This window comes from Coturnix japonica, chromosome 3 (assembly GCF_001577835.2).
Source record: "Coturnix japonica isolate 7356 chromosome 3, Coturnix japonica 2.1, whole genome shotgun sequence".
Classification (NCBI taxonomy): Eukaryota; Metazoa; Chordata; class Aves; order Galliformes; family Phasianidae; genus Coturnix; species Coturnix japonica.
This window is the reverse complement of record NC_029518.1, coordinates 26,877,300-26,891,163: the sequence shown is the minus strand read 5'-3', so window position 1 is coordinate 26,891,163 and position 13,864 is coordinate 26,877,300. Positions and strand designations below refer to the sequence as shown.

The window sequence follows — 13,864 nt, the reverse complement described above, 5'->3', positions numbered from 1 at the left end:
AGGCATAACTCACTGAGATTGGAGCTACAGATCAAGTATAAGAGTTAGCACACTGTGGAGTAACTATAAACACAATCCAAGTCCTTCAGAGAAGTGGGTTTTGAAATCAAAGCATTCAGAAGCTTTTCAAGAACAGAGAAACAAGGAATTCCTCTTGAGAAACCATCAGATCCAGAAAGTCCTAACTATAGAGAATGACTCTGCGTAAGCATTGCATGTAGTCAGCTTAAGTCCTAAGGCACTGCATTCTGCTTGCACAAAGCAAGCATCCTACTGCTTTACGAAGCAGATTCACACATGGGCTCTCCAGCAGCACCTTGCTGTAGGCACCTCAGGGGCTGCCTGAAGTGGCAGTAGCCTAGTGACCACAGCAGCCAGCCATCAATGAAATGATGCTCACCAACGCATCCAAGTGGAAGCTGCCACACCACTGCAAAAATCAAGTCAAAACGTAATGATGATGGGAGGAAATAAATAAAGTCACATCCCTGGAAACCTCTGAACTATTCAGAGATATGATTTAGCAGAGGGTTGATAGATTTAGGGTACCACGGTTAGGCTGCGGTTGGACTTGATGATCTTTGAGGTCTTTTCCAACCTGAGTAATTCTATGATGCTATGATTCTACTAAGATAGGACTCCACACTGCAACTGAAATTGCTTGTCTGTGTCTTCCCTGCAATCACCAGCTTTACCTTCAAAATATCTGAGGCAGACACATGGCATCACTTCCCGTTCACACCGGGAGAAACGAACAGACATGACATCCTGTGTTTTGTTTTAATGCTTGCTGTATTTATTTTAACATACTTGTCTTTCAGTGAAGTCTTCAAACAGAATTGGAAAGAGACAACAGCAACAACAACAACAACAAAAAAACCCCACAAAACTGACAGATACAAGTTATTATGTGCATCATTTCAGGCCAGCATTTTCACCAGAGCAACATCTCATCTACATTTAACTCCCTTTGAACTAAAATACCAGCTACATGAGTAGCACAGCAGAGCCAAAAACCGAAGCCAGGATAGATATCAGTAATTCTTCCAAGATTTTATTTGTCCTTCTAACTTTTGCTTTCATAGAGGAGCTGAAGAAACACAACCATTCCTCCCAACCAAGCAATGACAGAGGCTGGAGTGAGCCTGGCCATCGGATCCTCACAGTTTAGGCACAGTGGCTGCCTGCTTGTTCCCACCCCCCCTTAGCTGCATCATTTCCTTCTAGGCTAACAGGTGGAAAGTCATCAATACCTGTAAGGCAAGGAGGCGTGACAAAACAGCCAAAAATAAGACTTTGCTTAACACAATGGAAAGTGCAGCAAAGACAATAGAACAGAAAGGTCCCAGGCTGCAGCAACTGAGGATTTGCTCAACTACAATAGCCACGGAAATAAAGGAAAGAAGATGCTCACATTCAGAAGGGCCTCAGGTACACAGGGATCTCCAGCAAAATACCCTTATCTTCACTACCAGCCCTTAAATGGGATCTGAGAAGAGGAGGATCCTGGTTTCACCCCTTCTAGTCATTCAGGTACATTACATGCACCTGAACACCCCTGGGTTGGCCCTGCATTCCCACCAAGGACTCAATCACTGGTTCAAGCCATGACAGCATTTCCGCTACACCTTGTATCAAGAAAAATGCAATCAGCCAAATATACTGAAACAACTAATTACAGTGTCTTAAACTCAATCAGACAACATGGTATAGAAAAAAAAAAATAATAATAATCCAAAGTGTTAGTTCAGCAAGAGAGACCCATAATCACAAGCTGTTGCTCATTCTATCCCATCCTGGGATTTGGGCTCCAGTTTCAGCATTACTACAACTGTTTCCTACAGGTGTAAGGTGGAATGACACAAAGATGACAACCAATATTCAAAAGGTTATTTATAAGGAAAAACTCACCAATATGGACACCTTCCCTGGGAAATGCAGAGGCAATTTCCACCAGGGAGCAATCTCCAAGAGATGCTGCCTTAGTGGTGGTCAGCCCTTAAATGAGGTCTAGAGGAGGTGGAGTCAAGCTCCACCCCTTCTGGGAGCACAGCTCAACTACTCTCACCTGTGCTCCCACAGCTGACCAGACACTTGCCTCAGCTGATTAATCTGAGTGTTCAGGCTGTGATTACCAGTTTCCCATACAACAGGAAAAAACAATTCTTGCTCATGATACTTAAAATACTGGTACAGGAATATATATGTAAGAGGTGCATCAGATTCTCCTGTTTCTTGCAAAGGGGTGCTAAGAGCATCCCACTTTCATGGCCCTGCAGCTCCAGTTCTCGCCCTCTGGGAAATGTGTGATTCCACTCCAACACAGTTCCTGCCTGTTGAGGACGATGCTTCTCACTCACTCTTCAATCCCTCATTTCCAACAGCAACAATGTCGCTGGTATTACCAGGAGGGCAATGAAAGAGAGAAATATGCTCACTCCTAGAATTTACACACTGTCAACAGCATCAATTTCTTTTCTCTCTTTTTAAATCTAGCAATAGCTAGACACATTTCCTTCTCATTTCCCTATCTATATCTCCAAGCACATTGCAGATCATAGTACTTTTTAGCACCTTCCTCTGCTTCCTCCTTCTGCAAAGCTTTTATTTAGGCCTAGCCAGCAAAGAGCTCACGCTGAGGTTTCCTTTCCCCACCTCCTCATTTGCTTCTTCTAAACCTGCCCTGAAATAATCAAGTGCAATTCCTAAATTAAAACGCCATTTACAATTAGCTATGCTGGAGCTTTCCCACACACTGTTGGGTGCTGCTGACCCACTCAACACAAGGAAGCCCGCAGTGCTGTGCTGTGGGGCTCACTCCCCATCTCCCCTCAATGTTCTTTTCTGTGCCTGTACTGCACACCCTGCTGACCCCAGGGAGCTGCGCGATACACAGCTGATCTGCTGTGTCTTATCGGGTGTCTCTTATCCAAAGCGATCTCCTTAAGCAAGCCATATGCTGCAAACATACTTGGGGATGTCTCCACAATAATCTGAGAAGCAGAACTGTTTGTCAAGTAGCACACGCACTGCTGCTGGCCACTTGGAACTACCATCAGCCACAAGTAGGTACATATGCTCATTGTGATCTGCAAAAAGCAGCACGTCAGCTCTGCCAAGGCTTAGCAAATGGCACAGAGCGCTTTGATAGCCACCGTTACCTTCGGCTAATTTCTCCTTTTACTTTACGTTTCAGGCCTGATTACCAAACATGAGCATGCAGCCACCCGCTCCTTCCAATTTGTTGTGATAACACTCATTCATTTCACCCGGCAGCCCCACATGAAAGATTTATGGTATTAATCATGCGCATCATAGTAAACAGCCATTCTCCACCGTCTATTTCCTTTTTCTGCAGGAATAAGGATGAAAGTCCTGATCTGCTGTATCATTCCACTGACCAGAAAACAAACTATTATTGTGCTATTTTAACCCAAACCGGAGCTTAGTTTCTATGGGTAACGTCTCAGATGCAGCTGTGTGCCTTGGGAGCTTGACTATCCCATTTGGAAAAAAAACCAACTGAGAAACTCAACTGCAGTTAAATGCAGGGCTCATCTTTGCGGGGAGCTGTTCGAGGAGAGCTTTTCGAGTCAGAATTCAAAATGAAAGATTAATTTTAGACCTGCTGTCCACAGCATTGCTTTCACAGCAGCTGAAAGGCAGCTCAGGAGCACACGCAGGTTACATCCCCACTTTGTGCAGGCATAGTGTATGTGCGCCTCAGGTCGGCTGGTTTGCAAAGACATTCCCCTGATCCCACTGCCTCAGAACACTGGGAAGCCCCTATTCTCATCCAGTACCCAAGCATTTATCTCTTGTAAAGGCAAGGTGCTGTCTCTCACTGCACCTTACCATGGGGCTCTTCCCAGCAGCTATCACCACTGCCCTCTTCTGATTCTGTATCCAGAGATAAGAAAGTGTTCTTATGCAGCAATTGTTTTTAATCACAGATCAAGATTACCCCTTCTCACAAACACACTTGCAAATTTTAATTGCTCTAAATATAATAGGGAAAACATTTTTTCAAAAGAAAAATGAACTATGTAACATTAATTCCTCTCAGCCCTTGTCAGCATTTGTGGAACAAGAGCTGGAGATTTCCCTATCTTTGTTCTTGTAATAAACATAGGAATACGAACTTAGCACGTAATTAAAAGAACATATTGTGTATTTAGACATCCCTTCTTCAACAGCTATGCTCAGCTCTGGCATCCAGCCTCACTGCAAGAGACACAGCTCCAACCTCATTACCATCACTTCTCCTCTGGCCCAGATGCACAGTAGCACACCTATGATATTGTTTCTTGCTTTTTCAACCCATCCCAAATCACTGCTCATTCATAGGCAAATCAGTATTATTTACTGTCCTTCCTTAGATGCCATAAAAAAATCATTTAACTTCCTTCATTAATGAAAGTAGTTTCTATGGCTAAATAATAATGAGTCAGAGATATCCGGACAAGAATCTGTTCTCAGCAGTTTAGAATCATGGAATTATTAAGAGTGAAAAAGACCTCAAAGATCATCTCATCCAACCACCGGTCCACCCCCACCATGCCCACTGACCATGTCCCTCAGTGCCACATCCACACAGCTCTTCAACACCTCCAGAGATGGTGACTGCACCACCTCCCTGGGCAGCCATTCCAATACCTCACCACTCATCCTGAGAAGAAATGTTACCTAATATACAAACTTATTTCTTCTTGGGGATGTATTTATCTTGCACCTGTCAGCTGCAGGGATCGCACTCAATACCAGCTGCACTCTACCAGGTAGAAAAGAATGGTGAAAACTTCATCGATGTTCGATTCTCCATTCTGCATAGGGTGAATCATTTTCTCTCAGGCAGAGTGGAATGTCTGTAGGATGTATACTCCTATATACTATAGTGATGGGAAAACCCTAAACCCATGAGGAACCCTACTTGTGTGCCCTGAGAGGATTTTCAGTGTCTAACAACTGTGGTGTAAATACTCCAGAGCAGCTGAGTGAACACATCAGACATGCACTCGACTGTCAGGGGAACTCAGCCACCCTTCTCCAGCTGAAGTCAAATTAGTTTGTGAGCCTCCATTTCTCACATCCCCACTGGTCCAAGTGGTGCTCTGAGCTGGAATGATCCAGACGCTAAACTTAGCAAGAGGCAGTCACTCTTCACCATATAATCCTACAAATGACTCTTCCAACATGTGAGGCATCTGTACCCAAAAGGCGTTTTGCTGTGTTTCTCAAAGATCTTTGTGAATCACACCTTCATTTTTTTCTTTTTATTCCATCATGGAGGGACACAAGTGATGCACAAGATTCCCATCCACATTTTTCTTAGAACAATTTATGCCAATTAGTGAAGGACCATTTCCTCCCGAAACAGGAGCAGTAACATCAAGCAGCTCTTCTCACATTAAATGTCCACCTGCAGACATCCTAAAGCCTTCCTCACAGCTTGACTTTAGCTTTCAGTGTTGCGCCAGCTCTTCTTTATGCAACGTGTACTAATATTTGTTTGGAAATTACAGCCCTTACTGCACCTCTGCAAATTGCTATCCTCACCCTTCCACTGTTTCCATTTACACAAAGCCCAGCAAAAGTGCCTGCATGCCATTTATCCTCCAGCACAGCTCACAGCAGAGAGAAGCCACAAGCCAACACATCACAGCCAGACAGATTTCTGTTACATCTGCAGGATCATAGAATGTTTAAGTTGGAAGGAACCCCTAAGGGCCATGTGGTCCAACTCCCCTGCAGTGAACAGAGACACCTACTGCTACATCAGATGCTCAGAGCCCCATCCATCCTGATCTTGGGTGTCTCCAGGATGAGGCTTCCACCACCTCCCTGAGCAACATGTGCCAGTGCCTCAGTTCCCTTATTGTAAAATACTTCTTCCTTATATCCAATCTATATCTCCCCACTTTTAGTTTGAAACCATTTCCCCTTATCCTGTCACAACAGATTCTACTAAGGAGTCCGTCTCTTCTTTCTCCTTTGCTCAAGGCCAAGCAGAGGGACAGCAGTCAACACCCCATGAGCAACCCACAGCACGAGCAAGAAGAGTTACAGGAAAGAGAGAAGCTACAGAGAGCCACCTAGAGCCCTGCTGTCCCTGTCCCTGCAGCCCAGCAGTGCAGCGACCTGCTCCCATGACAGCAGTGGTGACCCCTTATCACCAGGCCACTCCATCACCACTTCTGTCCTGCCTTACTTGCAACTGCTGAAACATTGAATTGCCTCTGCGCTACTCTTCATGATGAGTGCAATGCTAAGAACACAGCTTTCTCTATGGAATGGACAGAGGGAACATCCTCTAGAGAGGATTTTAAACACAACTAGACTACAAAGCTTACTGTAAATTTTGGATATACAGTGATAGAAGCATATGCTGGTGTGACCAGATTGGCTACTTTGGAAAAGCAAGTAGGAAATTGAAAGAAATAATCATTTCTATTCAGTGGTATTTCAACAGTTCTCTGTTTACTTCCCTCTTTACTGGCCATAGACTAGAGTATTTAGGGATTAAAACTTGCTGGCCAGCTGCCACCTAAATGCCATCATTTGTCCTCCTCCAGGGGAAGGCCATCCATGAGAAGTACCCTTCTGCCCTCCTATCTACTCAGATTCCTTTAACATCCAACATGAATGCCCCTGGAGGCATTCAAGACCAGGCTGGATGTGGCTCTAGGGGTTGGTGACCCTGCACATAGCAGAGGGATTGAAACTAGATATAATCATTGTGTTCTTTTCAACCCAGGCCATTCTATGACTCTATGGCTTTATTTTCAACTCATAGTCACACAGGTGTATGAGGGGAGAAAAAAACACAAACACTGAGAGCATGGATAAAATCAAATCAGGATTTACGGTGTCCACACTTGCTTCTTTACATGATCTTTTATGGGAAATGGAAAACTCACAGAAAGAAAAAATAGTAAGAAGGAAATAGGATCATCACTGCTTGGATACTGCGTGACAGCACCAGACCCAAAACAAAAACAGACCAACCAAGCAGGCAGGCAGCCAGCGGAGCTGCTCGGGGCCGGGCAGAAGCTCGCACTGCGTTTCCCCAAGCCCGGGTTCCCGCAGCGCTCCGCCCCTCCGCTCCCCACGCGTGTCCGTGCAGGAATCGCCCTTACTCCGTTGGGGACGGGACCCCCGCCCGACCCTCCCAGCGGCTCCCCCGGCCCCGGGGCGCTGCAACAGCCCCCTCTGCCGGGCAGCAGCGGAGCGGCGCGGCCCCGCGTCCAGATGTGCCGCAGCTGGGCTGGAGCTGGAAGGCAGGGCGGCATCCCCCGGCAGCCGGGCAGAGCTGGAGCTGCTGCTTCGATAAAAGCCACGATCTCTCTGCCTCCAAACAGGCCTTGGCCCGGCCGAGCCCTTCTGTGCCTCAACTTTTGTTGAGCCAAGATGAGAGATGCCCAGGTTTCTCTTTCTTGGCTCCTGTTCTCAATTTCTTTCCTAGATCTTTAAAACCATGTTGATTTTCTATATATATTTTTTAAAATATTTTATTTTTTTTATCACTAACTCCACCGGGTATCTCACATTTAATTTCTTCTTTTGAACACTAAGCAAGCACTTGGCTATAAAAATAAACCTCTGTTGTTCCTCCAACCCCTTCCCTCCACAAAGGGCAGATGAAAGCTCTTTTCCTTTCAAAGCAAGCACTCTGGCTCCCAAGTGCAGAGAAATCTCACCGCTTAAACATGAGCATAGAGACACAAAGCACACACGCTCCCTACCCCTAGTGCATCACAGGGCCCTGCTCTACACAGATGCATCACAACCTCCACTGTCTTCCACAAGCCTGGGGGATACTGACACATTTTTCCAGCTTGAATTAAATCCAGCAGGTGAAGCTTGGGTGGGATGATTGAATCGTTTGAATTGGAAGGGATCCCTAAAGGCCATCCAGTCCTACTCCCCTGCAACAAACAAGGATGCCTAAGGTAGATCAGGTTGCTCAAAGCCTCATCCAGCCTGGGACAGGGGCACAAACTCCACTCCTCAATGCTTCCATGAGCTGTAGTTGTGCAGGCAAAATTCTTTGGCATAAATTATGGTTAACAAAGCTAAAGAACACAGTATGGGTGGAAGGAGGGACTGGAAGACCAAAACCTCACCAATCAAGAGCAGAATAACAGTAACTCCAGCCCAGATCTGGGGAAACACCCAGGCTTCAGGCTGGAGAGAAGCCTCACACTATCTCTAGTCTCCAGTCTCTTTGTCTTCTCATTTACAATAAGAACAGCAGTCCCAGCAGCACAGCATCCCTCACTGCCACTGCTGAATCGCTGTCTGATTGGTAAACCTCCAAGGCTACCCTCAGCTGCTTATAGAGCCCTTATTGCATCTTCCACCCCATCTCTTAGAATCGTCTGAAATTTATATATATAATAATAAAAAATAAGAAAGAAAGATAAATCCAGTGCAAACCTGACACGGTGATAATTTCAAAAGCTGAGCTGCTCATGTCAAATTATCCAACATCTGTCTTCATGTTCCCACCAAAATTAGCATAGGATGGTGGTTTCTGATGACACCTATACTGAAATATTTTGACTCCTACCAGCAAGTTGCAAACAACCTGTCAAAAGCATAATGTCGTTTCTTTGGTGCTGCATATTAAAGTCAATTGAGGGTTTATCAGGTGTGTGAAGCTGCTGACCTGACCTCCAAACACAGGCTCTGGTGGCACAGAAGGGTGAGGCCGATACACTGCATCTGGAGAGAGCTGCAGTGAGGGGGAGCATGAGGTGGGCAGACTTAATGCCCTGACCCCACAGAGCTTCTGGAGAAGCACGCAAGCCCTGGACCAGCCTGATCCTTGGGTGTAGCCCTCCAGTTACAAAATGCCTGGAACAAAGGGGTACAGCTGGGTCAACGAAGATTTAAGAGATGGACAACAAGGAGAAATGGCTGAGCACAAAGAGAAGGATGTATACATATACATGCACAGTATATTGTGCACATGTAGATGACACAGCTATATAACAGCCTGGGGGACAGCCGTTCCCATCCTCCTGCTCACACACCCCTTTTCCAAGAGGGACCAGTCAGCCAGCCCCACTGCTGCCTTACCCAGTGACCTGCTGCCCCATCTCAGAGTGCACAGGAAGCACGAGGCTAACACCAAGGAAGCTGAGAGCTCCTTGCCTGCAGCCCCACTCCTGCTGGCAAAGCAGTGACTGGCAGCAGGGGACAGGGATGGTCCGGGACAGCTGGCATTAGTGTCTGCTCCCCCAGAACAGGCAGCAGGGACACATGCATGGGCTGTGACATTCAGCTTGGGCGATGCTGCACTCAGAGTCCCAAGAGGGGCCATTCTGAAGGATCCTTCATGCACCCTTCAGCAGGTGAGTTACAGTAGGCAGGGGCACAGCATCCCTCTCTCTTTTGCCCTGCTGCTGCTCAGCCAGGCTGTGCTGGCTGCTGGGCACACAGTAATGTTAGCTGTATGCTACACATGCAGGAAGCAAAGCTGCAGCCCTGCGCACATTGCATTGGAGCTATGCAAGTTCTGAAGGCAAAGTTCTGAAGAGGAGACAAGAGGCATCATCCCCTCAGAGCCCCTCTATTCCTCCTCTTCCACTGATGCTCAGTGTTGAAGCACAGTTAACTTCAAGCATGGGAGGGCAGCAGCCTTTTCCTGCTGCCTCTTCCTCTCTTTCTGCAAACGGTGGCATTTCCCATACATACGTCACAGCTCGTGCCTCACGCCAACAGCAGCACTAATGGGACAGAAAAGCACACACCGTATTAGAACAGGGCACAGCAAAAGCCTTACAGAAGTTGCCCCTTGACAGCCTGTGAGCTGCCCTCTGTGCACCAGGCCGGCCCCGTCCTGCTCCAACCAGCAAGGCAGGAGAGGTGGGATCAGCTAATGAGAAGAGGGCTTCAGACACTCTTCAGTCATTGCAACAAATGCCAATTTGTACAACAGCCTCTTCAGGTAGCAGCTGACAGCACCTTGACTCCTAATTAAATCGCACCTCCAGTGCCATCACTCCTTTCCCAGCAGCCCCTTTACACACGCTTTATTTATGCCGTTCCCCTCAATAAAGCTCTCCAACAACTCCGCTCTCCCAGACAGAAGTCTTTTGTGTGCATCCACGTGGGTGTATTATTTAAAGAGTACATCACATGGATACTTTATCTGCTTTAATCTGATTTAATCTTAGCAGATTTGCTGAAGCAAAATATATTTATAGAGCAATACACACCCCTCTCCATGTCCCCATCAGTATCAAACACTCAAAAGGAGAAAAACGGACCTGAGATGTGACACCTGAGTTCCCAAAATTGCCACAATCAGAGCATTGCTCACAACACAGCAGAGCCAACAGCAGCCAGCCCGGAGCTCTGGTGAGAGGCAACACATTTAGGGCACACAGGAACAGAGGGGCAGCATCACCACTCCCTAAACCCACTTTAGTTGTCCCAGCAGTGGTTGGGGCTGCTCCCAGCCTCAGAAATAGATGGAGACATGGGGAAGGGAGAGCAGGAAAAGGAGCAGATGTCCTCCTTTGTGCGGCTAAGGACAAGAACAGCCAGAAGTACAAATGGTACTTCTCAAAACGATGATGCTTTTATCTCAGCGCCAGACTATCTGAGTTTTATTTGCAAGCAGCTTCTCCGTTCTCTTTCTGAGAGAAGACAAAGCCACGAGTAAGTTGTTCTGGAGATGTAACTCAGCAACAACTCTAACAAATGCGGGCTCACTGTGCTGAAGGAACAGCCTCCTCAGGCACACTTGAGCAGGTGTCTCTGTCCCTGTCACTGAGAGGCCGCTCTGCCACCCAGCAGCAAACACACTGAAACAAAACCAAGAAAGTTCAGCCTGGGAGCGCTCTGCCTGCTTAAGGGATCAAACAGCCCACCCGGATCAGGCTTCTGCACTGCAATTCCATTCCACCCTTCGTTGCCCTGCAATTTTCCTCTGGATTTACCAACTGGGAGGATGAAAGAGAGGAGGGGGGAAAAAGAAAAAGATGAAAAAATAAATAAAGAAATGGAAGCAATCCACCCTTTATTTAAGATAGTTATTTTACAAACCAGACCTACGCTCAAATTAACATCCCGGCCCTCAAGGAGAAAGGAGGAATTGTTTCCATTGAAGAAATACATCATTAAAAAGTGACCTACAAAGACATACCCGTAGTCAGTGAGACTGTACCGAGCTCTGCCAGGGCTCACACAAGGAACTGCTAAAAGGGGGAGGAGGGGGCTGGCTGCTCTCACTGGGGTCTCTCTTCAGCGTGCAGAGAGCCGGGCTTGTTAGAGGCAGCGCCGTGCCTCCCAGAAGGACTTTACAGCAGCGCGCAACTGAGTTGTAAGCCAAGATAAAGCCGGCTTGTTGTGAGAGGCAAGGCTTGTGGGCTGCTTTTCTTCATTCTTTTTTTCCCAGTGTATTGGAAATGCAGAGCTTGTAAAGCCAGAGCTGAGAGAGGGCCGGGAGAGGGGAAGGGGCGGGGAGAGGGTCGGGGTGCACAACCCGGCTGTCCCCCAGGGCTGGCGCTCGTTGGGGGCACGGGTGCGCTGCCCCGGGAGGCTGAGGGGCTGCAGGACCTCGTATTTTGCCACACACCATCGGCGAGGGGAGAAAATAAACGCCATCGCTGTCCAAATAATAACAATCCAAATAAAAATAAGAAACGGCAAAGAAAAAAATAAAAGCCAGCAGCTCGCCACCAGCTCTGCTACAGACCACCACCAACCCCGCTTCGAAACGAAAAAGGGCAGCATCGAAGTTCCATAGGGCGCATAAGCAGCATCACCCCTCGCCTCCCGGGAGCGCGCCGTGGGGATGGCGGGGGTCGGGCCCGGGCCGCCTCCGTGTCCACCCCCCCCACCCCACCCCGAAGAAGCGCAGCTCGGGGGCGCCGCGTCTCCCACTCGGGGCGGCCCCACGGCGGCGAGAGCTCGGGCCGGGCGGACCCAATCCCTACGGCAGCGCTCGCCCCGCTCCGCTCGGAGGCAGCGCTTGGGGCGAGCATCCCGGCGGGCTCGTCAATCCGTGGCGGCCAGGGGTTACGGAGAGGAATTACGAAGTAGCTCCAGGCTCCGGGAGCCCTACTGCTGCATCGGTCTCTGCGCTCGAGCTGCGGCGAGCTCCGCCGGCATCGTTTACTTTCTGCTGCAGGTGCTTTTTAACTTTGATCCCATCGCAGCCGCCCGCGCCCTCGCCTCCCCCCTCCCTCCCGAGAAGCCGCCGCCGCCGCGTTTCTTACCGTAAACCCCTTGTCCCCTGCTGTACGCCGGCACCAGAGAGAGGAATAAAACACAGATCATCTCCATCTTCAAGGCAGCGCCTTCATCGCGGGCGAGGAACAGCAGCCAAAGCAGCCCCGGCAGCATCCGGCGGGGGAGCGGGAGAGAGCCTCCCGGAACGCCGCCCCATGCGCCCGCTCCGCCGGGCACCGGCGCCCCTCGGGCGGAGGAAAGGACCCCCCCGGCGGGGCCGCCGGGAGGGAATTTAAAAACAACAGCAAAAAAGGGGGGAAAAAATAAAATAAAAAGGAGGGGGAGAAGAGAGCGAGGGAAGGAAGCAGGGAGAGCTGGAAAGCGGAGCGCTGCTTCCCTCTTTCCCTTGCCAGGTTGCTCGAGGATGTCCAGGAAAACGATGCCCAGGGCACGCGAGAGGCCGGTCCGAAGGGGCAGAGCAGAAGCAGGAGCCGGGCCGGCCCAGCGCCGTTCCCAGAAAGGGGATTCCTTTGTTCAGCAGGAACCGCCGGAGTCCCGGGCTGCCCCGAGTGCTGCCAACTGGGGCCAACTTGGGAGAGCCTCACCCGCCCTCCTCCTCCCGAAGAGGCTCTGGCCGCAGCCCCAGGAGCGAACGGGGGAAAGAGGAGGTGGAGGGAAAAAAGGAGGGGGAGCAAAGAGGGGGGGCTAGGAGCCAGCTGCTGAAAGAGGGAGGGAGGGATAGGTATTGTCTTCTCCAAATCTTGTCTTCTAAGGAGGGAATTGTTGTAATTAATCAGATCCAGGAGGGGTTGGTTGTTGGGTTGTTTTTTTTTCCCGTTTTTTTTTTCTCCTCTTTTTTTTTTTTTTTTTTTTTAATTTTATTTTTTTAAAGCTTCTCCCAATTGCTCTCCCAGCTGTACGGCATCACCCCAGCCAGCCTGAAGGGAGCAGCAGGCGAGGAGCAGCCCCACCGCGCACACCGCGGCTCAGCTCGGCTTTCCCCGCCGCCTCTTTCTCCCTTCCAAACTTTCCCCGATGTTGCGCGCTGGGCTCTGCCGGGTGCTTCTCCTCCGCGCACCGCGCAGTCGATTTGCAGCTGCAGAGGTCTCCGAGCCGCTCCCCTCGACGGCTGCCGCGGGGGTTGCAGCTGAAAGGGAACCGCCGAGGAGGGTCACGGAGGCGGAGGAAGTTGATTTGCTCCCGCCAGGCGCCGGTGAAGCGCTCGCACAAAGTTGCCCGGAGCAGCTCCGGGCGCTCCTCTGCGCTCCGCCGACCCCGACGGTGCGTCCGGGGGCGGCGCGCCCCGTGCTCCGCTCACCCCTCCCTGCCCGCTGGCTCTGCCGAACGTGCCGTCTTTTCCTTCCCTTCGGCTTTCCAGGTTTTCCCCCTCCCCTCTTCACCATTTCATTCCCCTACGGTTATGGAGAAGAGGAAAAAAAAAGGAGCCAATTAAAACGGCCGCGCTCAGCAGAGCCCTGCCTCCTGCTCAATTCTCTGAGCCTCCCCCTGGCCCGGCCCAATTACGGGCAGCGCCGGAGGGCTGAGAGAAAAGAGACTTACTCCGGGCTCAGGAATCAGCCGCCAACCCGCGGTCCTCCCCCCCCACCCCAATCCTCAGGACCCCCCCGGCAAGGTCGGCTTATCCCGGGGCTGGGGGCGGCGGGGGGGCACAGCAGGTTGT

General features: G+C 49.7%; 1 protein-coding gene and 1 long non-coding RNA gene across 3 annotated transcripts in view; one reads left to right on the top strand and one right to left on the bottom strand.

The window, feature by feature from the left end:
- The window catches only part of MDGA1 (MAM domain containing glycosylphosphatidylinositol anchor 1), a 135,638-nt gene extending 123,253 nt beyond the window's left edge, over positions 1 to 12,385 (bottom strand). For both annotated transcript variants that reach the window (XM_015857816.2, XM_015857815.2), the window contains exon 1: positions 12,231 to 12,385. In XM_015857816.2, the coding sequence (XP_015713302.1) occupies positions 12,231 to 12,357 (127 nt within the window). In that variant the 5' untranslated portion in view covers positions 12,358 to 12,385. The remainder of the gene's footprint in view (positions 1 to 12,230) is intronic.
- Positions 11,933 to 13,614, top strand: LOC116653170. Its single transcript, XR_004306600.1, has 2 exons — positions 11,933 to 12,142; positions 12,268 to 13,614. It is a non-coding gene; the product is annotated as an uncharacterized LOC116653170 (long non-coding RNA).
- Positions 13,615 to 13,864: the final 250 nt, after the last annotated feature.